Source organism: Ictalurus punctatus, chromosome 7, assembly GCF_001660625.3.
Source record: "Ictalurus punctatus breed USDA103 chromosome 7, Coco_2.0, whole genome shotgun sequence".
In the NCBI taxonomy this organism is placed as follows: Eukaryota; Metazoa; Chordata; class Actinopteri; order Siluriformes; family Ictaluridae; genus Ictalurus; species Ictalurus punctatus.
Window position 1 is genome coordinate 12,031,583 of NC_030422.2, and position 24,200 is coordinate 12,055,782.

At 44.9% G+C, this 24,200-nt stretch overlaps 2 protein-coding genes and 1 long non-coding RNA gene across 4 annotated transcripts; all 3 read left to right on the forward strand.

Annotated features, from left to right (window-relative positions):
• The first annotated feature begins 420 nt into the window (after nucleotides 1-420).
• Nucleotides 421-7,499, forward strand: LOC108262064 (cilia- and flagella-associated protein 57). 2 transcript variants are annotated; one of them, XM_053681632.1, is made up of 7 exons: nucleotides 421-585; nucleotides 4,595-4,738; nucleotides 5,022-5,138; nucleotides 5,850-5,984; nucleotides 6,100-6,243; nucleotides 6,805-6,931; nucleotides 7,072-7,499. In XM_053681632.1, the coding sequence occupies exons 1-7, from the start codon at nucleotides 577-579 to the stop codon at nucleotides 7,254-7,256; spliced, it is 861 nt and encodes a 286-aa protein (XP_053537607.1). In that variant the 5' UTR covers nucleotides 421-576; the 3' UTR covers nucleotides 7,257-7,499. The 2 variants fall into 2 exon arrangements, with proteins under 2 accessions (XP_053537607.1, XP_053537606.1); XM_053681631.1 differs by lacking the exon at nucleotides 421-585 and adding an exon at nucleotides 4,316-4,384.
• Nucleotides 7,500-14,795: 7,296 nt separating this feature from the next.
• On the forward strand, nucleotides 14,796-15,931 carry tmem125b (transmembrane protein 125b). Its single transcript, XM_017471503.3, has one exon. The coding sequence runs from the start codon at nucleotides 14,891-14,893 to the stop codon at nucleotides 15,494-15,496; it is 606 nt and encodes a 201-aa protein (XP_017326992.1). The 5' UTR covers nucleotides 14,796-14,890; the 3' UTR covers nucleotides 15,497-15,931.
• A 70-nt stretch (nucleotides 15,932-16,001) lies between these two features.
• On the forward strand, nucleotides 16,002-21,369 carry LOC108267270 (uncharacterized). Its single transcript, XR_001813046.3, has 3 exons — nucleotides 16,002-16,834; nucleotides 19,473-19,530; nucleotides 19,694-21,369. It is a non-coding gene; the product is annotated as an uncharacterized LOC108267270 (long non-coding RNA).
• Nucleotides 21,370-24,200: the final 2,831 nt, after the last annotated feature.

Genomic DNA, 24,200 nt, shown 5'->3' on the forward strand with positions numbered 1-24,200 from the left:
ATGTCAAAATATCAGTTTTAAATGAGACTTTTATTTAAAAGATTTCATGCCAGTTCATGACGTTATTACAGTTATAATACTAGACAGATTTAAATATTAACTCAATAAAACTCCTGAAATATCACAGTATGAAATTGTATAAACTTGAAATGAGTAAAAAAAAAAGTCAACAAATTAAACCAACCTCTAGCCTAAGCAGGAAAAAGTGTAAAATTACATTTCATGGCTTCTAACAAACATTACACACACACACGCACACACACACACACACAGACTGAGTAGGAAAAGGAGGAGTGTGAGAAGAGAATAGGGGGGGCGTGTGTTTCATGATGAAGAGTACGTTTATCCTCTCAGAATATCAGCCCACACAGATCTCTCTTTCTCACACACACACACACACACACACACACACACACACACACACACACACACACACACACACACACACACACACACACACACACAAAAACCAGGACATCAACTGTGAAGGTGTGTGTTCTTCCATTGTCCATTTGATCCTGTTGGAAAAATAACCTGATCCCTGCATTAAGGACTGACGAGACATTGGACACGAGTATGAGTGAGGTGAGCATTGGATTTAATATTTTGGTTGAAAGCACTGGAGTTAAAAGTCACCTCCTGTACCCTTGGTATTGTTACTGTGTCTGTATTTACATTTACGTGTTCTGTTCAGCGTCTGTATTTAGGAACGCCATACAGTCTGTGTTTCATATTAAACGTAATCGAAGCCATGGAAATAAAGCAGACGGCATTAGTATTTACCTTTATTATTATTAATATTATTATTATTATTATTCCTCTTAAAGTGGATTTGGGTTCATTATCTGTAACAGCAGCTCTGACAGGTTTATACTAATGCACTCGCTCTAATGCAATATCGTTTCTATAGTAACAGCTCATTCACCGGAACGTGCACAGCAGATGCTCCACATAAACAGATGTGGAGGCAGATATGAAACGTGCGTAATTGTTGGTACCATTATGTAAGGAGACGTTTATGTACTGTAACGTTTGTGGAAGGAGTCTCCAGTGTCGGAGGAGTTTACGAGTGTTTGTAACTGCTATAACGGACAGTTTCACTGGTATTCCACCACATTAAATATAAATGGATAAAACATACGATGTGTTCTTTCATAAATAGTAAAATGGAATCGTTGCCAGATCACTGTGGTGTAAGCGGAATAAAACACATACAACCTTCAAATACTAAACATGTCTTGGTGGATGAACTACACTGGGGGTGAAGTGAAACGAAGTATTTGTGTACATTTCATTTCGGCCTGAACTCCGTGTCACGAATAGTGACGGAGCAGAGATAGGACGGATGCAAGTGCAGGCTGAACAGTTGTTATTTGAAAGACAGACAGGCAGACAAATCCAAAACGTGATCCAAAACGTAATCCATAAACATGCAAGAGGTCAGGTGATTGGCAAACAGGCATACACGGGGCAAGGCAGGAATCTAGGTCGTGGTCACGGAAAACAGGGTCGATAAACAAAACAAGAAACGAACTATGACGAGGGACTGGAAGCGGATAATCCAGCGCGAACTAACTCTAAACATGGACCGTGACTATGACTATGATACGAGCTAAACTAACTCTAAGCATTTAATCTTCCGCATTGTGTGCTGGGAGGCGCGCAGTATATATGTGGACATGATCAGCGTCTAAACCACTAGCAGCTGAGAGCAATTCAGACCCACGTGAAATCCCAGCCAATGACAAAACAGGGAGGAGACAGAAACATAAACAAAACACACGTGTCCAGATGTCATTACAGTCAACAACGGAAAAGCAGGTGCTCGCGCATTCGTGCTTAGAGCACGCTGCTTCAAGGGGGAATTGTGACAGAACCCCCCCCAAAGGCACTCCTCCCGGAGTGCCATGAGTCATCCCACTTCATTGGTGGCCCTGGCCCTCTGGGCTGAATGTCCCAAGCAGAGCCAGGAAATGGCCCAGTGTTCTTGGCGGCGTAGGGAAGCGGAGCGACGACCCTGGCTGAACAGAGAGACTGAGCGACGTCCTCAGCTGGACAGAGAGGCTGAGCGACGTCCTCAGCTGAACAAAGAGGCTGAGCGACGACCTCAGCTGAACAGACAGGCTGAGCGACGACCTCAGCTGGACAGACAGGCTGAGCGACCACCTCAGCTGGGCAGACAGGCTGAGCGACGACCTCAGCTAGGCAGACAGGCTGAGTGATGACCTCAGCTGGGCAGACAGGCTGAGCGACCACCTCGGCTGAGCAGGGAAACAGAGCACTGTACTCAGCAGAGCAGGGAAGCAGGGCGACGTCCTCGTCGGAGCATGAAGGCAGAGCGACGTCCTCGGCGGAGCAGGGAAACAGAGCACTGTACTCAGCGGAGCAGGGAAGCAGGGCGACATCCTCGTCGGAGCATGAAGGCAGAGCGACGTCCTCGTCGGAGCATGAAAGCAGAGCGACGTCCGCAGCCGGGCAGGCAGGCTGAGCGACGACCTCAGCGGAGCATGAAGGCAGAGCGACGTCCTCGGCGGAGCAGGGAAACAGAGCACTGTGCTCGGCGGAGCAGGGAAGCAGGGCGACGTCCTCGTCGGAACAGGAAGACTGAGCGATGTCCACAGCTAAACAGAGAGGCTGAGTGACGTCCACAACTAAGCAGGGAGGCTGAGCGACGCCCACAGCTGAACAGGGAGGCTGAGCGAAGCCCACAGCTGAACAGGGGGGCTGAGGCTCTGAGGTCACCAGGTGAACCTTGGGCATGGGCGGAGCTTGGGTGGCCGTGTCAGCAGACTCGGGCGTGAGCAGAACTTGGCTGTCCGTGTCAGCAGACTCGGGCGTGAGCAGAACTTGGCTGTGCGTGTCAGCAGACTCGGGCGTGAGCAGAACTTGGCTGTGCGTGTCAGCAGACTCGGGCGTGAGCAGAGCTTGGTAGGGCGTGTCAGCAGACTGGGGCGTGAGCAGAGCTTGGCGGGGCGTGTCAGCAGACTGGGGTGTGAGCAGAACTTGCCGGTGCGTGTCAGCAGACTCGGGCGTGAGCAGAGCTTGGTGGGGCGTGTCAGCAGACTGGGGCGTGAGCAGAACTTGCCGGTGCGTGTCACCAGACTGGGGTGTGAGCAGAGCTTGGCGGGGCTTGTCAGCAGACTGGGGCGTGAGCAGAACTTGCCGGTGCATGTCAGCAGACTGGGGCGTGAGCAGAGCTTGGCTGGGCTTGTCAGCAGACTGGGGCGTGAGCAGAGCTTGGTCGTTAGGCTTAGATATTAGCAGAGCTTGGTCAACTGGATCAGCAGGCTTGAACGTGAGCTCAGGGACGTGAGACTTGGCTTGGACTTCAGAGCCTGGAGGCTTGACTTGGACTTCAGAGCCTGGAGGCTTGACTTGGACTTCAGAGCCTGGAGGCTTGACTTGGACCTCAGGGACTGGAGGCTTGACTTGGATCTCAGGGACTGGAGGCTTGACTTGGATCTCAGGGACTGGAGGCTTGACTTGGATCTCTAGGACTGGAGACTTGACTTGGATTTCCGGGACTTGAGACTTGACTTGGACTTGGGCTTCAGGGACTTGAGACTTGACTTGGACTTGGGCTTCAGGGACTTGAGACTTGACTTGGACTTGGGCTTCAGGGACTTGAGACTTGACTTGGACTTGGCTTCAGGGACTTGAGACTTGACTTGGACTTGGCTTCAGGGACTTGAGACTTGACTTGGACTTCGGCTTCAGGGACTTGAGACTTGATTTGGGCTTCAGAGCCTGGAGGCTTGACTTGGGCTTGGACCTCAGGGACTTGAGACTGGGCTTGGACCTCAGGGACTTGAGACTGGACTTGGACCTCAGGGACTTGAGACTGGACTTGGACCTCAAGGACTTGAGACTTGACTTGGATCTCAGGGACTTAGGACTTGACTTGGACTTGGACCTCAGGGTTGAGCTCTGGTGCTATGACCTCCGACGGGCGCTCCAAGGTCACCCTGTTGATCCCGGGCTGGGTCTCTGCACGGGCTCTATGGTGGAGTTTCTTATGCTCCCGCCAGCTGCTCTTGAAGCATTCCTGAGAGCAGAGGAGTTTAAATAACAAACATGATCACGCTTGAGTACAGACAGCTGGAACCAACAATGACACACCCTCGAACATCAACCAATATTTGAACAGGAAGAGAACAAAACCAAAACAAAGGCACGTGTCCATAGGAAACTGTCCTTGTTACGTAATCTCGTGCACACGCGCCCTCCAGCTCTCCGTGCACGTCACAGCCGCAGTGCCATCTGCAGGGGAGATCGTGACAGGGTGTAATGTTCTTGTTCTAGAATTATAAAATTCTAGAATTGTGAATCCTAGGAAAGTGATAGCCAGATGGATTATTGGGTGAAGCAACAAGATAACGTTATGGTATGGTATCTATACAACGATACAAATCTGGGAATTATTATGAAGAGAATACCTGGAAATAATATTGGCACCCCCTCCCCCGTATAGTAGCTGCTGATGATGCTTGCCTTAGATTTCTTTCATGAGTTCTCAGGTGTAAATGCATTACTCGATTTAAGACTGATTGATCGGACAGTGTAATGAGATGGACGTCTGGTATTTTCTTTGCAGGAAAACCGCATCTACGATCTTAAGAAGAAGAATGATGAGCTGGAGAAGTTCAAATTTGTGCTGGAATACAAGGTCAAAGAGCTGAAGAAGCAACTCGAGCCACGAGAGAATGAAGTGAAGGAGATGAAGGAGCAGGTCCATGAGGTGAGAAGTATAGTTTTAAACCTGCACACACGGGCAGATATATAGTATGTACGGTATATAAATTGAACTTAACTGTGTCGTGGACATGCCTACTAAATCCTCCACATTAGCCTTAAACTGCAGTTTAAATGCTGAAGTATTGTTCTTTAATGTGAAGTGCTTAAATTTAGAAAATTAGTTTTGCTATATAAATAGTTTATTTTGTAATTATTACACAGTGCACACTAATATCACAAATGCTCGGTGTTTATGACTGTCTGACGAGAGGATACTGTTGTTTCAGATGGAGGCTGAGCTGGAGCAGTTCCGTAAGAAGTGCACTCAGCTGGATCTTACCATCTCTGAGCTGAAGCTGAAGCTCAAAGCCGCGACCAAGGAGAGGCAGAAAGAGAGGCAGAGGGTTTGTTCGGGTGTTTCTCATCATTATCGTCATTAATATAATAGCAAAGCTGTTTACTGAAAGGTGTCGAGTGACATCAAATGCGTTTTGTTTTTTTCAAACCTCTGGACCAACGAGATCGTATGTATTTTTGGGATACCCATCGGTACGTGAATCCCGTTTGAACTGAAATGTGATGTTGCGCTAATCTGTAAATGGACTTCTAATTATGACTGCGTTACTTATAAAGGATGGCTGCTATCAGCCAATCAACTTTTAGCAGGCATTTGACAGGGCTAGCACTAAACGACCGTCATGAAATGTATCTGTGTTCTGTGTAAATCGGGAAGAACTGGTCACTGGGGCTGCTGTTGGTGAAGAGTGTTTGGACCCTGCAGACCGCTGCTTGCAGCTATATTGTAATTATTGTTATACTTGTCAATATTATACCAGTATGGAACGTACGACTATTGTGAAATTGTTTCCGTTAGATGACTTGCATCCACTGTGCAGCAAAAATAGCTTATTTTTATGTAGCGGTAAATACAAACGTAAGACCTACTGTTAAATTTGTTTATGTTTCTCGCGACCTGCCGTTAACAATCTGTGAAATCTCATTGTCAGGATTATTATCATGAACGAGTTTTTGACGAACCAGGTAATCCTTTTGCATTTACCTGTAGATAATTGGGTTTTACGGTGTTGAATGTAGTGTGGATTCTTTCCCTGCAGGTCCAAGATGTACAAGCCGTACTGCACAGGTTTAAGACCGATCTTCACAACTGTGTGGGCTTCATCCAGGAGCCTAAGAAGCTCAAGGAGAGCATTCGAGAGATCTATGACCGCTACGTCCAGCAGTCAGATGTGGTGAGATGGACACACACACACACACACACACACACACACACACACACACACACACACACACACACACACAAACCCCAGTATGTTCACACCTGACTGAGTATGATGACTGTGACAGGTGGAGATAGTGGGAGTGGACGCTGATGTCCAGCGAGAGTACAGCAGGCAGAGGGAGCACATGGAGAGGAACGTGGACTCGCTCAAAAAGAAACTAGCAAAGGACATCAAAGTGCACGAAGCGAAGAACATCAAGCTCATGAAGGTTGGGTTTCAATTCATGCAAAACACGCAATCGGCCTGGCTAGTCTAATCTGAGAAGGAATATTAGTGTTAGGTAGAGTTAGAAATAGCTACTCACTGGAACAGCAGCAAAAAAAAATGCTGGACAGGCCACACCCACTAGTGACACAAGCCACCTGTACCTGTTTTTTCCTCGGTTTGAATCTCACAATTTTGCAATCAGAGCTCAGAACTCTAACCCTGAGCCTCAACGGTTCCTGTATCGCAGTGTATTCTCTACAGCCATTCTCATTTATACAGTAAACCACGTTTAAGCTGATTACATTTTTTTCAGCCCTACTTTGGTCATATTGGAACAATAATAAGAGCTTCCTTTCCAACAAAAAACTGTTCTTGTTTCAATTTGCTCAACAAAATATAAAGAATATTAAAAGTTTCTTGCTAATATTCCGTATAGTGTATTAGGACATACATTTTTCAGGTGTATTGCTAAAAAAAAGCTCTAACTCTAAACACACATCCTAGTGAACTGAACACGTGCACATGAGCGGTCTGACCTTCTGCTTGTGCATGCGTGCTGTAGGAGAACGTCTTCCTTATTAAAGAGGTTAACGATTTGAGGACGGAGCTGAGGCTGATGCGAGCGCAGATCCATGAGTACGAAACCCAGAGAGGCTTCAGTAAGAACAAGAGCACCACGCGCATCAAGTGTGAGTCACAGAGGACGACTTAACGTCTGTTATTGTGTTATTATACGAATTAATTTCGCGGAAACCACTGAGTTACTGTTGCTCTGAATATTTATTTATTATTCATCCTGTATAACTTGGTTTTCGGTTTATTCCGGCAGCGCCGTCCTCGGATTCATCACGGCTGAACTTTGAGGGCGAGGCCGAACGCATCATCCAGCTGCAGCGCCTCGAGATCCAGCGGCTGAGGCAGGAAGTACTGCAGGGTCAAGATGAAGGTCAGGATCAAAGTTTTGTCTTGCCGAGCCTGCCAAGCAACATCAAACTACCTGCCCTTACCACATAAACACTCATTATACCGTGTACACACTCTTCACACCATTTACACCCTCATTCCACCACATAAACCCTCTTCACACCACATACACACTTATTATACCGCGTACACACTCATTACACCACTTAGACGCTCATTACACCTCATAAACACTCTTTATACCATGTACACACTCTTCACACCACATACACACTCTTCACACCACATACACACTCTTCACACCACATTTAAATAAAATGAAGTTGGATATTGGTCCTCGTTTGTGTCCTGGGTTTTTTCTGTAAGTTTTGTTCTTGTATATAAAGTGTGTGTGAATGTGTTTGTCACGTTTCAAGGTTGATGCGGAAGAAATCGCAGATTTTCAAACAGTTTAATAAACGAACAAACAACAAAACAAATAGACTAAGACAACTTGGCAAAATACTGTGGCAAAAACTAAACTTGGAAGCGTGGACAAAAGCATAGAAGACAGTTACGTGAGACAAGGAAGCAATACAAACAATGGCTATATATAGGAATGCTCGTTAACACAAACGTGATTCAGGTGCAGGTGGTCATGTGATATATTGTAGTATAGTGCAGTGGCTGATGGGAACTGAAGTCCAGAGCTACCTCCTTGATATATGACAGAGCCCCCCCCCCAAGGCGCTTCTCCCGGCGCGCTGAAAAAAAAATGCATTCCCTCTGTGTTGTGATCCTGGCCCCTTGGGCAAAATGTCCCCAGCAGAACTAGGAGACTGAGCAGCGTCCTCAGCAGAGCACATAAGCAATTCAACATCCTCAGTGTAATAGGTAAGCAGAGTGTCCTCCTAAGCGATACAGGTAAGCAGAGCGATGTTCTCAACGGAACAGGTAAGAGAGTGACGTCCTCATCGGAACAGGAAAGCAGAGTGAAGTCCTCAGCAGAACAGGTAAGCAGAGTGACATCCTCAGCAGGGCTGGCGCTCAGAGCGATGACCTCAGCGGGGCTAGAGCTCAGACCGACGTCCTCAGCAGGGCTAGAGCTCAGAGCAACGTCTGCGTGGCAGGACAGCGGGACAACTTCCTCCGCAGGACAGGAGAGGGGAGTGATGTTCTCCGCGAGGCCCCAGGGAAGCTCCAAGATTTCTGCGAGGCCATAGAGGGGAGCTAGGTTCTCCGCGAGGCCAGGGAGAGGAGCGAGGTGCTCCGCAAGGCCAAAGAGAGGAACGATGCTGTCCACGGAGCATGAGGGGAGAACGATGTCCTACATGGAGCAGGAAGGAGGACTGACATACGGCGCGCAGCAAAGAAGAGGAACGACGTCCTCAGCGAAGCAGGAAGGCAGAGCAACGTCCTCAGCCGAGCAGGAAGGCAGAACGACGTCCTCAGCCAAGCAGGAAGGCAGAGCGACGTCCTCAGCTGAGCAAGAAGGCTGAGTGGAGTCCTCAGCCGAACAGGAAGGCAGAGCGACGTCCTCAGCCAAGCAGGAAGGCAGAGCGACGTCCTCAGCTGAACCGGCAAGCATAGTGGCGTTGTGCGCATGGTTGGTGAACAGAGGGGTTCACTTGGGTATGTCAGGACACGGAGCAACGTCTTCAGCCAACCTGGGTGACTGAGCAGCGTCCTCAGATGAGCAGGGAGGCTGACTTTCATTCTCCGCTGACAGCGTTTGCTGAACTAGATCCATTATAGGGGAGGGAAGGTGGGAGATGTTACTAACCACGACCACAGACTCCCACTTGTACTCCTGTTGGCATGGCGTGGCGTAGTCCACCACGAACATAGGTGGTAGAGTGAAGCCCAGGTACTTCCTAGCGATCTGCTGCTTACATGGCTCAGGTTGGTACTCCTCCTGTTGTTGTGGAGTGGCATAGTTCTCCGTGAACATGGGTGGTAGTTTGAAGCCGAAGTACTTCCTGGCGACCTGCTGCTTACGTGGCTCAGCTTGGTACTCCTCCTCCTGTTGTTGTGGAGTGGCATAGTTCTCCGTGAACATGGGTGGTAGATTGAAGCCGAAGTACTTCCTGGCGACCTGCTTCTTACGTGGCTCAGCTTGGTACTCCTCCTCCTGTTGTTGTGGAGTGGCATAGTTCTCCGTGAATGTAGGTGATAGATTGAAGCCCATGTACTTCCTAGCGATCTGCTGCTTACGTGGCTCAGCTTGGTACTCCTCCTCCTGTTGTTGTGGAGTGGCATACTTCTCCGTGAACATGGGTGGTAGACTGAAGCCGAAGTACTTCCTGGCGACCTGCTGCTTACGTGGCTCAGCTTGGTACTCCCCCTCCTGTTGTTGTGGAGTGGCATACTTCTCTGTGAATGTAGGTGGCAGATCGAAGCCCAGGTACTTGCTGCTTCCGTTGTAGGTCTCACGTTCTGTCACGTTTCAAGGTTGATGCGGAAGCAATCGCAGATTTTCAAACAGTTTAATAAACGAACAAACAACAAAACAATAGACTAAGACAACTTAGCAAAATACTGTGGCAAACACTAAACATGGAAGTGTGGACAAGAGCATAGAAGACAATTACATGAGACAAGGAAGCAGTACAAACAATGGCTATATATAGGAGTGCTTGTTAACACAAACGTGTTTCAGGTGCAGGTGGTCATGTGATATATTGTACAGTGCAGTGGCTGATGGGAACTGAAGTCCAGTTACCTCCTTGATATATGACAGTGTTTCAGAATAATCTATGTCATTATGAGAAGATCAGAGCGTTAAAGTGCTATTTAAGACTACGAGTGATGTTAAAACCAGTGATGTCATGGTTACCAGTATGAGCACTGACAACAGAGAGAAGATTAGATCACGTGGATGACATCATTGCCACACTGACAAAATGGCCTTTATGCACACAGTGTCACAGCGAGGCCAATCCATAACGAGGCGACTTCTTCCACGTGGTCTATTGTGCTTCCTACAATGACCTGTCAGATGTCTCTGCTACTCCATGACCATACAACTGTCCTGCAGCCCTGAAAGCCATCTGTGTATGTGTGTGTTCACTGTTCAAGGACCACGTCAGCGAGGCGGTAACACATATATCATGGACGGTCCTGAAGAAAAGATGATAGGATGGGTGTTAACTCTGAATTATAAATTGTATTGTACTTAACCTATAAAAACAGGAATTTAGATGAAACTGTGGATAACTCTTGGCGTCTACTGAAGAGGAAACGGACCAGAACGAATGACTAATCTGAAGAAGGAACGTCCGAAGGTGAGGAGACACTATAACAAGAAATCAAGGATCTCATTTAGCTTCGTGCAATTACACCACACTGCTGTTGGTTTCTCGATTCTGATTGGTCAGAAGGTGGTGATTAGTTCTCTATAACAGCAGGTCTGACAGCGCAGGTTTATATTAATACGTTATGTGTCACAATTCCCCCTTGAAGCAGTGTGCTCTAAGCGCAAATGCGCGAGCACCTGCTTTTCCGCTGTCGACCGTAGTGACATTGGGACACGTGTGTTTTGTTTATGTTTGTCATGTCTCCTCCCTGTTCCGTCATTGGCTGGGAATTCACATGGGTCTGTATTGCTCCCAGCTGATAGCAGTTTACACGCTAATCATGTCCGCATATATACCTCGCGCTTCCCAGCACACAACGCGGAAGATTGAGAAGTCGTAAATAGTAAGTAAGTGTTTAGCGTTAGTTTAGTTCACGCCATAGCCATAGCCATAGCCATAAGCGAGTTCGCGCTGGATTATCCGCTTCCAGTCCCTCGCCGTAGTTCATGTCTTGTGTTTAACGACCTTGATTCCTGCCTTGCCCCGTGTATGCCTGTTTGCCAATCGCCTGACCTCTTGCATGTTTATGGATTACGTTTTGGATCACATTTAGGATTTTTCTGCCTGCCTGTCTCTTTAAATAAACAACTGTTATCCTGCACTTGCATCCGCCTTATCTCTGCTTCGTCACGATGTGTGACAGAATCTTCCGCCCTAACATGGATGCAGCAGGAGGACTAGAGAGAAGGCACGCCACAGCAACCAGGAAAATCGTAGGACAATACCGCATCGGGGAACGCTCGGATTACTGGCCGCATTTTTCATCCGTGCAATTTCCCCAAAGGTACGCCATTGAATTGCCGCCAGAGACAGCGGGATTGGGAAGCTCCCCGCTGGAGTTTCTCTTCAGCTGCCAGGAGTATTTCTGCAGCTTGGCAGTTCCCAAGCCTACTAAGAGAGAGTGGATCGGGTTCCTGGTGTCCAGGTTTTGCGGCCTGGCCCGTGACTGGGCGGAGCAGCTGGTGAGTGCTGGGTCGCCAGCCCTCCATGATGTCACTCAGTTTACAGAGCTGTTTATGGAGGAGTTTTCACAGCCTGGACAACTTCGTGGTCTTGATTTACTGGGGTGGAGAGTCAATGGACAGCCCCAGGTGGACCCACCATTCAACCTCTATTATGAGGAGATGGACAGGGCAGTAACCAGCGATCCACTTCAGTTTCCGGCCAACACGGGGGCGAAATCCCCGAGATGTATGACCGAGGGCTGCGTGAGAGAGACTCAGCTTCAATGTCCCACTTGCAGGAAGCTGGGCCTCCAGGAAGCTTTCTTCTGCTCTCAGGAATGCTTCAAGAGCAGCTGGCGGGAGCATAAGAAACTCCACCGGAGAGCCCGTTCAGAGACCCAGCCTGGGACCGACAGGGTGACCTCAGAGCTCGAACCTGAGCCCCACGAGGTGGGCTCACCCGCCGAGCTCCAACAAAAGGTCCAAGTCCAAGTCAAGTCTCACGTCCCTGAGATCCAAGTCAAGCCTCCAGTCCCTGAGATCCAAGCCAAGCCTCCAGTCCCTGAGATCCAAGCCCAGCCTCCTGTCCCTGAGATCCAAGTCAACCCTCAAGTCCCTGAGATCCAAGTCAAGCCTCAAGTCCCTGAGATCCAAGTCAAACCTCAAGTCCCTGAGATCCAAGTCAAGCCTCCAGTCCCTGAGATCCAAGTCAAGCCTCCAGTCCCTGAGATCCGAGCCAAGCCTCCCGTCTGTGATGTCCAAGTCCAGCCTCCAGTCCCTCAGCTCCAGGTCCAGCCTCCAGTCCCTGAGCTCCAGGTCCAGCCTCCAGTCCCTGAGCTCCAGGTCCAGCTTCCAATCCTTGAGCTCCAGGTCCAGCCTCCAGTCAGGAAGGTCCAGGTCAAGTCTCACGTCCCTGAGGTCCAAGCCAAGCCTCCAGGCTCTGACGCCCAAGCCAAGCCTCCAGGCTCTGACGCCCAAGCCAAGCCTCCAGGCTCTGAGGCCCAAGCTCTGCTAATATCTCAGCCTAAGGACCAAATGCTGCTCACACCACAGTCTGCTGACACGCCCAGCCAAGCTCTGCTCACGCCACAGTCTGCTGACATGCCCAGCCAAGCTCTGCTCACGCCCCAGTCTGCTGACACGCACCACCAAGCTCTGCTCACGCCCCAGTCTGCTGACACGCACCGCCAAGCTCTGCTCACGCCCCAGTCTGCTGACACGCACCACCAAGCTCTGCTCACGCCACAGTCCGCTGACACGCACCGCCAAGCTCTGCTCACGCCACAGTCTGCTGACACGCACCGCCAAGTTCTGCTCACGCCACAGTCTGCTGACACGCACAGCCAAGCTCCGTTCACGCCCCAGTCCGCCGACACGGCCAGCCAAGCTCCGCCCATGCCCAAGGTACACCTAGTGACCTCAGAGCCTCAGTCTCCCTGTGCAGCTGTGGACATCGCTCAGCTTCCGTGCTCAGCTGAGGTCGTCGCTCAGTCTCCCTGCTCAGCTGAGGTCGTCGCTCAGCCCGCCTGCTCAGCTGAGGTCGTCGCTCAGCCCGCCTGATCAGCTGAGGTCGTCGCTCAGCCCGCCTGTTCAGCTGAGGTTGTCGCTCAGCTCGCCTGTTCAGCTGAGGTTGTCGCTCAGCCCGCCTGTTCAGCTGAGGTCGTCGCTCAACCCCCCTGCTACATGGCAAATAGTGTTCCCCCCTTCTGCTTCGAGGAGACCCACGCTCCTCTCCCTGGCCGCACGGAGACCCACGCTCCTCTCCCTGGCCGCACGGAGACCCACGCTCCTCTCCCTGGCCTTACAGGGGACTTCGCTCTGCCTCCCAGTTCAGCTGGGGACGTCACTCCGCTTTCATTCTCCAACGAGGACGTCGCCCTGCTTCCTTGCTCCACCGAGTACAGTGCTCTGTTTCCCTGCTCCGCCGAGGACATCGCTCTGCCCTCATGCCCAGCTGAGGTCGACGCTCAGCCCCCTGTCCAGCTGAGGTCGTCGCTCAGCCTCCCTGTTCAGCTGAGGTCGTCACTCAGCCCCCCTGTCCAGCTGAGGTCGTCGCTCTGCTTCCCTACGCCGCCAAGAACACCGTGCAGTTTCATGTCTCTGCTTGGGACATTCAGCCCAGGGGGCCGGGGCCGCCAATGAAGTGGGATGACCCTTGGGGGGGCTTCTGTCACGATTCCCCCTTGAAGCAGTGTGCTCTAAACGCAAATGCGCAAGCACCTGCTTTTCCGCTGTCGACCGTAGTGACATTGGGACACGTGTGTTTTGTTTATGTTTGTCATGTCTCCTCCCTGTTCCGTCATTGGCTGGGAATTCACGTGGGTCTGTATTGCTCCCAGCTGATAGCAGTTTACACGCTAATCATGTCCGCATATATACCGCGCGCTTCCCAGCACACAACGTGGAAGATTGAGAAGTCGTAAATAGTAAGTAAGTGTTTAGCGTTAGTTTAGTTCGCGCCATAGCCATAGCCATAAGCGAGTTCGCGCTGGATTATCCGCTTCCAGTCCCTCGCCTTAGTTCGTGTCTTGTTTTGTTTAACGACCTAGATTCTTGCCTTGCCCCGTGTATGCCTGTTTGCCAATCGCCTGACCTCTTGCATGTTTATGGATTACGTTTTGGATCACGTTTAGGATTTGTCTGCCTGCCTGTCTCTTTAAATAAACAACTGTTAACCTGCGCTTGCATCCGCCTTATCTCTGCTTCGTCACGATGTGTGACATTATGGTTTCTATAGTAACGGCTCATTCACAGGGACGAGTACGGCAGACGCGCCACATAAATGGATTCAAAAACGTGTGTAAGTGTTAATATGGTGACGTTTTCTGTGATTTATGTAACGCTTATGAAAGTCTCCAAGTATGAAAGAGTCTCCAATGTCAGAGGTAAAGCTGTAACTTCACGTTTTCCGACATCTTCAGGACGGAGGAGTTTATGCTTCTTTGCGGTTTCTCTGTAACACGCGTAACAAGCTGTGTTTTTTCGATCTTATTAACTTCTAGAGAGGGAATAAAGAGAGAGAATAAAGAGAGAGAATAAAGATTGGGAATAAAGAGAGGGAATAAAGACAGAATAAAGAGAGGGAATAAAGACAGAATAAAGAGAAAGAATAAAGAGAGGCTGGTGAAGGAACGACTGTTTATAAAGAAGCAACAAGAGGAACTAAATTGTTTCATGGACGTTCCACAAAACAGTGCATCTATAAACGTTGTTCTTTAATAAATAAAAATATTTAATTGTTGATAAATTGCTGCAGAATAAAACAATTCCAGGTGTGCTGTTATAGGAAAATAATCAACCACATTAACCCTACCTTATCAAACCTCTCCAAATGATTATAAATGATGAAGATGTGAAATGAGGTCCTGGAGTGATTTTTTTGTTTACGTCCACTCTAATGTCTGCTCCTAATCCCACAGTTTGAGGTGTGTGAGCTGGTTATAAGATGTCTGGGCTCATGTTCCTGCAGCAGGATGTTGAGGATCAGGTGGAACTGTGGTGGTTTGGTGAGCCATGCATCTCCCTGCTCTGCTACACCTCCTCTGTTGCCCTGGTGCTCGGCCTCGGGACAGGCGGTGTGGCACTCTTGTCTTCAGCCGGCTCTGCGGAGGTGTCCTCGGCTGTGTGGCGCCTCACCGTGGGCTCCGCCCTCTGCATCCTGGCCCTCGTACTCGTGCTCAAGCAGTTGCTTAGCTCGGCCGTGCAGGACATGGGCTGCGTGCGCAGTCGGCGACGCATAGTGCAGCTGCGCAGTGGTGGGAGCATCGATCCATCTCTGTTGCTCGCCATCGGCCTGGCGCTGATGCTCGGTGGTGCCACGGTGCTGCTGTGCTTGGCCTCGTCACATATGCTGCTCACAGGGACGCTCCTCTTGTCTTCTGGTGGCGCCGTGGTGCTGAGCGTTGTGGCGTACGGAGCGATGAAGCATGTGTGGGAACGGAGAGAAAGGAGAAGGAGGAGGATACATAGAAGGGTGAGGGTGTACACAGTGGCAGGACAGAGGAGTCACATGTGGAGAGACTCCGCGTCGAGTCAAGCTGGTCTGATATGAACGGAAAAGAACGGAAATGAAAAGCTGAGGATTTCGTTGGCAGGAAGTCAAGGCTGAATTTGTAGTTTAGAACAGAAGAGGAACCTGAGATCCAAAGCAAATCATCTCCAGTCCAGTCCCCATTGGTTTACTTCTAGAGGAGAAGAAGTGGTTGCAGAATCAAGTGTAACTGTCAAAGAGTGTTTGAATCATTGGTCTTTGTTTGATTTACACAATCACTCATTTCACACACACCATCATCGCCATGTGCCATCAGACTGTAGGATCACGTGACCTCTCACATTTTTTACACACTGCCATATTGCAATCGATTTGCTGGTCTGTGTCGCGGGCATTTTTTTCTCCTAAAAACATAGCAAGATAATGAAATATCTACACCCCCTCTCTGATCTGATCTACACCTACATCTGAGCCGGTCCAGCTGGATCATGTCTCAAACACTAATACAAACTCTGGAGGGGGAGGGGGGCGGGGGGGGGGGGGGGGGTCTGGGAGAATACCGTGTGCACATTACAGTCGTTTATTTAATTTTAGCAATCAATAAACAGTTAACAAACAAGTAAAGACTGAAGCGACACACAATATATTTTATATAATATAATTAATACGTTATAGCTTTAACGTCTCACATAATGAAGTGTGTGTGAAATGTAATATACTGTAATGTGTTTACCAGTTTGTTTGTTTTATCAGTTAATTATTTGGACATGGAAATGATTCAGAGACTAAACCGCTGCATGTCAAAATATCAGTTTTAAATGAGACTTTTATTTAAAAGATTTCATGCCAGTTCATGACGTTATTACAGTTATAATACTAGACAGATTTAAATATTAACTCAATAAAACTCCTGAAATATCACAGTATGAAATTGTATAAACTTGAAATGAGTAAAAAAAAAGTCAACAAATTAAACCAACCTCTAGCCTAAGCAGGAAAAAGTGTAAAATTACATTTCATGGCTTCTAACAAACATTACACACACACACGCACACACACACACACACAGACTGAGTAGGAAAAGGAGGAGTGTGAGAAGAGAATAGGGGGGCGTGTGTTTCATGATGAAGAGTACGTTTATCCTCTCAGAATATCAGCCCACACAGATCTCTCTTTCTCACACACACACACACACACACACACACACACACACACACACACACACACACACACACACACACACACACACACACACACACACACACACACACACACACAAAAACCAGGACATCAACTGTGAAGGTGTGTGTTCTTCCATTGTCCATTTGATCCTGTTGGAAAAATAACCTGATCCCTGCATTAAGGACTGACGAGACATTGGACACGAGTATGAGTGAGGTGAGCATTGGATTTAATATTTTGGTTGAAAGCACTGGAGTTAAAAGTGACCTCCTGTACCCTTGGTATTGTTACTGTGTCTGTATTTACATTTACGTGTTCTGTTCAGCGTCTGTATTTAGGAACGCCATACAGTCTGTGTTTCATATTAAACGTAATCGAAGCCATGGAAATAAAGCAGACGGCATTAGTATTTACCTTTATTATTATTAATATTATTATTATTATTATTCCTCTTAAAGTGGATTTGGGTTCATTATCTGTAACAGCAGCTCTGACAGGTTTATACTAATGCACTCGCTCTAATGCAATATCGTTTCTATAGTAACAGCTCATTCACCGGAACGTGCACAGCAGATGCTCCACATAAACAGATGTGGAGGCAGATATGAAACGTGCGTAATTGTTGGTACCATTATGTAAGGAGACGTTTATGTACTGTAACGTTTGTGGAAGGAGTCTCCAGTGTCGGAGGAGTTTACGAGTGTTTGTAGCTGCTATAACGGACAGTTTCACTGGTATTCCACCACAGTAAATATAAATGGATAAAACATACGATGTGTTCTTTCATAAATAGTAAAATGGAATCGTTGCCAGATCACTGTGGTGTAAGCGGAATAAAACACATACAACCTTCAAATACTAAACATGTCTTGGTGGATGAACTACACTGGGGGTGAAGTGAAACGAAGTATTTGTGTACATTTCATTTCGGCCTGAACTCCGTGTCTAATTCCTGTTTTGGATTTGTGTTAAGCTGAAACCTAAACAGATTAAGAGTATATTAAATTAGCTTTGGCACAATTTGCCAGTTACTCAGCTGCTCCCAGACGGCTTGACCTTGCTGAAATGAGCTTGGTTAATTAGCAGATGGAGAGTGTGTGTGTGTGTGTGAAGCTGTGAAAGTGCAACCATGCGATGTTTCTTTCTAGACTAGCTCTCTCGCCCTCATTTTCCCTTTTTAATTCCAATTATATATATTTATTATTATAAAAAGGTGCCAATTATAGTCCCATGCCCTACTTTGAATCAAAAGGTAGCATGAAACATTACACCATGTATGATTACGTACTATATAAGGAGTAAAACAGGAACGTGGTGCTATTATGGTAAAATAAAGTGGCGAAGCAGTGGTCCTGTTACCACTCTGACATCAGTTATTTTCCTTAACAGCTCTTACACCATACCAATTTACCAACGATTACAATTTTCAACTTATGACGCATCGTTTGTTTTTTTAACTGTTACTAAGTGATGACACTGGAGACTCCTTCCATTACTGTTACGTAAACATCTGCTTCCAGAAAACCTTACCACACTTTTTTAATCCATATATGTGGAGAGTTTGCTGTACAAGTACCTGTGAATGAGCTGTTACTATAGAAACTATAACGTATTGGTAGCTCAGTGGTTGGGTTACTGATCAGAAGGTCATGAGTTCAAATCCCAGCACTGTCAGGCTGCCACTGTTGGGCCCTTGAGCAAGGCCCTTAACCATCTCTGCTCCAGGGGTGCTGTATCATGGCTGACCCTGCGCTCTGACCCCATCTTCCTGGCATGCTGGGGTAATTGTAACCAATAAAGACTCATTATCATAAATGTAAAATGTAAATTATAAACCGTGTATGAACTCATTAGTCATTATTCTGTATCCAGGCCATCGTCTGATCTCGAGGCTGATTTCACTTTTCTCTTCATAATTCACACACACACACACACATACACACACACACACACAGCTTTGCTGCAGTGTAAAGAGGATGTACAGTATCTCACAAAAGTGAGTACACCCCTCCCATTTTTGTAAATATTTGATTATATCTTTTCCTGTGACAACACTGAAGAAATGACACTTTGCTACAGTGTAAAGTAGTGAGTGTACAGTTTGTCTAACAGTGTAAATTTGCTGTTCCCTCAAAATAACTCAACACACAGGCATTAATGTCTAAACCGCTGGCAACAAAAGTGAGTACACCCCTAAGTGAAAATGTCATTAAAAGATATAATCAAATATTTACAAAAATGTGAGGGGTGTACTCACTTTTGTGAGATACTGTATGTCTATACAGCAAACCATTTCTAATTCACTCTTGGCGTGTCCCAAAGCACACAGCATATTTATCTATCGCACAATGCATCGTGGGTATTATATATATTTCACTGTGACGCCAGCCCTTTACATTGCATTGTGGGATTTTATAAGTGCGCTGTACATGGTCCACTATGCTGTGGTCGTTGTGGTAGCACAGCATTTAAGGTTATGGGTTACGACTGGGTTAGCTTGCTTCAGTACCTTTTGCTCACTAGGTTACATTTGCTCTCTAGGTTCGCTTTACAGTTGCTAATTTGCTTCCATTTGTTTTGTTTTTTTTACTAGGTTGCTTATAGTTACTAGCTTGACTTCACTTGCTAGATTAGCTCTAACTGACTAGGTTAGCATTTGCTTGTCAATTTGCTTTCTCTAACAGCTAGTTAGTTGTGGTTTGCTATATTGGGTTGGTATGTTTGTTTGTTTGTTTTGCTAGTTTGCATTCAGTCACGGTGTGTGGTCTGGAACATATCCATAGACAGAGTTAGGCTTATAATAATGTGCACATCTTTAAACATTTATGTGAATTTTATCATTTTTCCTTCGCAGATTGGTTCCTCAAAAACTCACAGCAGCACCAAGGAGCTGATGGATGATGGGAAAAAAGGTGTGATTTTACTGTTAATGTAAACACAGACATATAATAAAATAAACACACTTCATCTACTTCATCTAGATATTACATTTAATGCTTGACCACAAAAACGTGGTGAATATATATATGATATATATATATATAATATAATTTATTTTATTTTTTTTATTTATAGCCCCTGTGGAAAAGGCGTCTAAACCCCCAGCTCAGGATGACGAGGAGGAAATTGACATCGACCTGGATGCGCCCGAGACGGAGAAAGCAGCTCTGGCCATTCAGAATCAGTTCAGACGCTTCCAGAAGAAAAAAAAGTAGACAAGAAGCAGAAGAACGGCAGGACGGAGGAGGAATAAAGCTGCGATGGGGGAGGTCGAGGGGTGTGTGGGTGGAAAATTAGGGGTCTCAGAATACCAAATAACAGTCTTTCACACTGACGCAGTGACAATTACAGCTCACACACTCTTTGTCTTTCTTTTTATTTCTTTTTCACTCTCTTTCTTGAAATAATTCATGCAATAGTAATAATTTCAGTGTGCTGTAACAGCTCCTGCTCATAAATAAAATAAAATAAAAATTAAATAAAATTTAAAAAACATACCTTGAGAAATTAAGAAACTGAGTCAGCATTAAAAGTCACAATAAAACACAATGAAATATCGATCTCATAGATTCAATATTTTCATTCATTCATTAAGACTAGTAGGTGATAAGTATTATCGATATCAGATAATGTATTATTAAATTATATAGCATTACATTTACACTTTCTTTCTCTCTCTCTATTTATCCATTAAACAATAATTATCCATTAAATAAATTTTTTGCATCATGTTTATTACCTTAAACGTACCACTGATTTGTTTTTTTAAATCCTCAAAACTAAGTCATGTATTAAAATTTCAGTCAATAAACCATTAAATCAATACGTTTTATTACTATAATATAATACATCAGTGTATGATTTGATCAATTTATCAGGTACTATCAGGTATTTCTTGGAAATTGACATAAAAAATAAATGTATTTGTTTCTGTACAGTGGGATATAGATTTCTATAATTAGAGAAAGAAATGAGGAAAATAAAAATAAGTTCATTTTCAGCTGTTTTGACAAACACTCATTGCTTTATTGAGTTAGATGGTTAATTTTAGCTAGAAGGTTTGGGTCTACTCGCTGTGTTTAAGCTTGGTGGCTAATGTTAGCCACCTAGCCCACTAAGTTATCCAATGCATGCTGCTAACACAGTAAGAGATCTGTTAGCTAAAATGAGCTTGTGTTAAAATGAAGAGGTTTTTCTCTTACACTCAGTATACTTGTACTTTTTTTGTTTAAGTTTCAACAGCAACTACCAGAGAGGGCACCAAATCCTTAAATCCCCCAAACCCTACATCCAGCAGCTTTCATTTACAAAAACAATATGACATGAAGAAATTTTAGAAGTCAAGTGACCTAACATATGACTGTATACACCGTAGGATAACCTAAACCATGTATCCATGTAGTGTTACAACATGAAATTTTCAGCTGTCTGCTTCTAAAAGAAGAGAAAAGCAGAAAGTAGCATAGCACAGGATAATGGCACTGTTTTTTACATCATTAAAACCTATTCTTCGAAATTTGTAAGGAGATATTTATCAGCTTTAATTAGTAATAGAAAAACTCTTCTTCTTTTTCTTCTCATTATTATATAACAATTCTCCGAAGAAAGTATGGAAATTAGTATATATGGAAAGTATGGAAAGGAAATTAATATACATCACAACTATAACTTTAATAAACTATTGTGCTAGCTGATTTGATGGCAATTGGATGACATTAACATTTATTTCTAATAAATGATACTAAACTGGATGTTGATGTTTATTTCACTCAGTAATATTGTGTTATCAGGTATCTTACACACATTCCTTTCCTAAATTGTGTTCTATTATAGTGTGTAAACAAATTACATTTGTATTAAAACACAAATGATGATGATGATCTGAATCCTCTGTCAGGGGTATTGGGGGAATTTTCTGAGGTTTTATAGCCATAAATGTAAAATACGGTATGTAATAGAGTAGCTATTCAAGTAATAATCATTTACAAGTATAATTGGAATCAGTTGGAGTTTGGGAAAGTGGTACATTCAATCTATTTCTAGTATCTTTTCTCTAAAGGCGTCTAAAGATAATTCCCAATGAGGGCAGATGACAGTGAGCAGAATATCTATGATCAAACCTCTGCGCGAGACAGTGAGAGATTATTAATAACAATAACAATAATAACAACAACAACAACAACAACAATAATAATAATAATAATAATAATAATAATAATAATAATAATAATAATAATAAGTTAGTTGTACTTTATTGTTCAGCCTTGGCTGAAAATTGGTCTTTGGCCTCACCATACAATCACAATATAATTAACAATACAATGATTAATGTCCCAAGACATTATTTGTGGAAATAAATGTTGAAGCACAGACACACCATTTACAAAAATACCATACATAACGTAAATGCAGAGATTTTTTTTCTCAGTATGCAGTTCATTGCTGATGTAACTACTTTTAATAGATTTTATAAAATCAAATACAAGGTTATTTTGTCAATTATAAAGTAGAGTGAGATTTAATAAAACAAGTTTCAGCCACAGTTATGCAAAGAACAACAATCACGGCTTCATCCGTTTAGAGAAATAAAAAGGCAGTGTGCCGTTTTCGAGCCGAAAGAGTCGACTCTTCTTGATCCGACTCAATGAAAAGAGTCGAAATTCCTAATCACTTGTTGCTGGGCAGAAATTGTAGGTAAAGAGGGCGGAGCTTGGGTTTGGCTAATTTGCACGGGAAAAGAAGTCAAGTTCATTTTCAAAATGGCTGCCTGAACTGGACAAGAAAAGCGAAATAAAAGATCAGGAAAAGAAGATGGCTGTCAATATTTCAATTTGTATAGCACTTTGAATAATGGACATTGTCGCAAAGCAGCTTTACACACATATATAAATTCAGGATATAAAATTTAAATAAAAAAATTATACATAATACGCAAACAAGAGGTGATGGTCAAAAAGTGCAGTTGTGCAATTGAGTGCAGGACTGTTCATGGCAGTTGCAGTCCTAAAGCTATGGGATTAATTAATATACACACCTCTACAATGTTCGTAACCACTGAATGACAAAAGCATATATCATTAGCTCCTACGTGAAAAACTATCTTTGAAAACCTATGCTCGCCTAAGAACCTAAGATTACCTGCTATGTCCGGTGCCCTGGCTCCTGGTACAGTATACACCTAACTAGTGCTACTGGTACCCCTAAAGGCCTAGCTAATTTCACCTGCCTTAAGGTAGTCTCCTATAACCACAGCTCTTTCGGGTTTCACAGTGAGTGCCTCATTAAGGAGAGCAAACGCTGACATGGGTACGAAACTCCCAGCAAACAATTTAAAACCAGCAACTATCTCACAAGAACTATGTCACAGACACCTGACCAACGTGTCTATATATAAACCTGTAAATAACCCTGTGATTTGCAGCGGCATTAAAAAATACAGTAATTTTCTTACGTACGTGTGTATATAAACACAATAAACTTTCAGACTGCTGATATCTGAGTGATTATAGCTTTGAGTTTCTTCCTCTAGATGGCGGCAGCTGAAAGTATTGTTTTCCAGGGGACGTGTATTTACATGCACATTCTTAGTTGATCACCTTGTTTACTGAATTTGCTCACCTGTGGTTTATAAGTAGTAAGTCTTCTTATAGTAAATACACCTCCACCTTTTGGTAAACCCTGTCAATAAAAAAAAGTCTTTCCTACTTAGGAGTAACAGGTAACAATCATAATCCCTTACTATTCAGCATTAAACTGATTGTTTTACATCATTTATTCAATCCATAAACAGGTGCTCTAATTAAAATCCAGAAAACAAAATCATATACAGTTTATTTAAAAGATTAATAGAATGAATATAAAAAAGTGAAACACAGTACAGACCGATTGACATATTAGTTTGTATTTAAAATTATTAAACATAATTTATTTAACCTTACTAATGTGGAAATGCCATTGGTTTGGTTGCTTTGTTACCCTTAGTTTTAAGGGTACAAAATGGAATAAACATAGCTAAGGTGTTGAAATCAGATGTTTTGAAGGCAGTGCGCACAATGTGGATATGGCAATGAGAGAGGCTGTTGGTATGGACAGTGCTACAAGCTATATGGAGGTAGCAGTAAGAGAGGCTGGGCCGCTACCATACAGAAAGTATTCTGCTCACACTGAGTCTTCAGGTATGTGCCAGTTGTTTGACAAATCGGACCTGCATACAGACCTGAGAAGGAACAACCTCGTCTCAAGAAAGTAGAGGTGGGGTTCTTTTTGAGTCAATAAGGACAGTCCAACAGTCTGATGGAAGCTGAAATGGACACATACAGAAAATAAATTTCTATTCTATTCTAGTGACTATCTGTTCTCTTGCTAAAATACTCAATTGTACTCGCTGCTCTCCTCTCTGGCCAAAGCTTACATTTTAATTTCAGCAACCTCAAGTACACTGAGTAGTTCTAGGGATAAATGGGGCTTGTAACAGTACTGTCCAACAGTTGATGAGTGTAGGCAACCAGCAACCAAAAGGGTTAAACACACACAAACACAACAGAAGAATGCATCTCAAAGTATTTAATGTGCACAATGAGCT

Excerpts from the sequence above, each read along its gene's own strand:
- LOC108262064 (XM_053681631.1), top strand. The coding sequence starts at position 4,349 with ATGGATTATTGGGTGAAGCAACAAGATAACGTTATG. Across the intron at positions 4,739-5,021 it reads TGAAGGAGCAGGTCCATGAG|ATGGAGGCTGAGCTGGAGCA; the intron begins GTGAGAAGTATA and ends CTGTTGTTTCAG. Across the intron at positions 5,139-5,849 it reads GGCAGAAAGAGAGGCAGAGG|GTCCAAGATGTACAAGCCGT; the intron begins GTTTGTTCGGGT and ends CTTTCCCTGCAG.
- tmem125b (XM_017471503.3), top strand. The coding sequence starts at position 14,891 with ATGTCTGGGCTCATGTTCCTGCAGCAGGATGTTGAGGATCAGGTGGAA.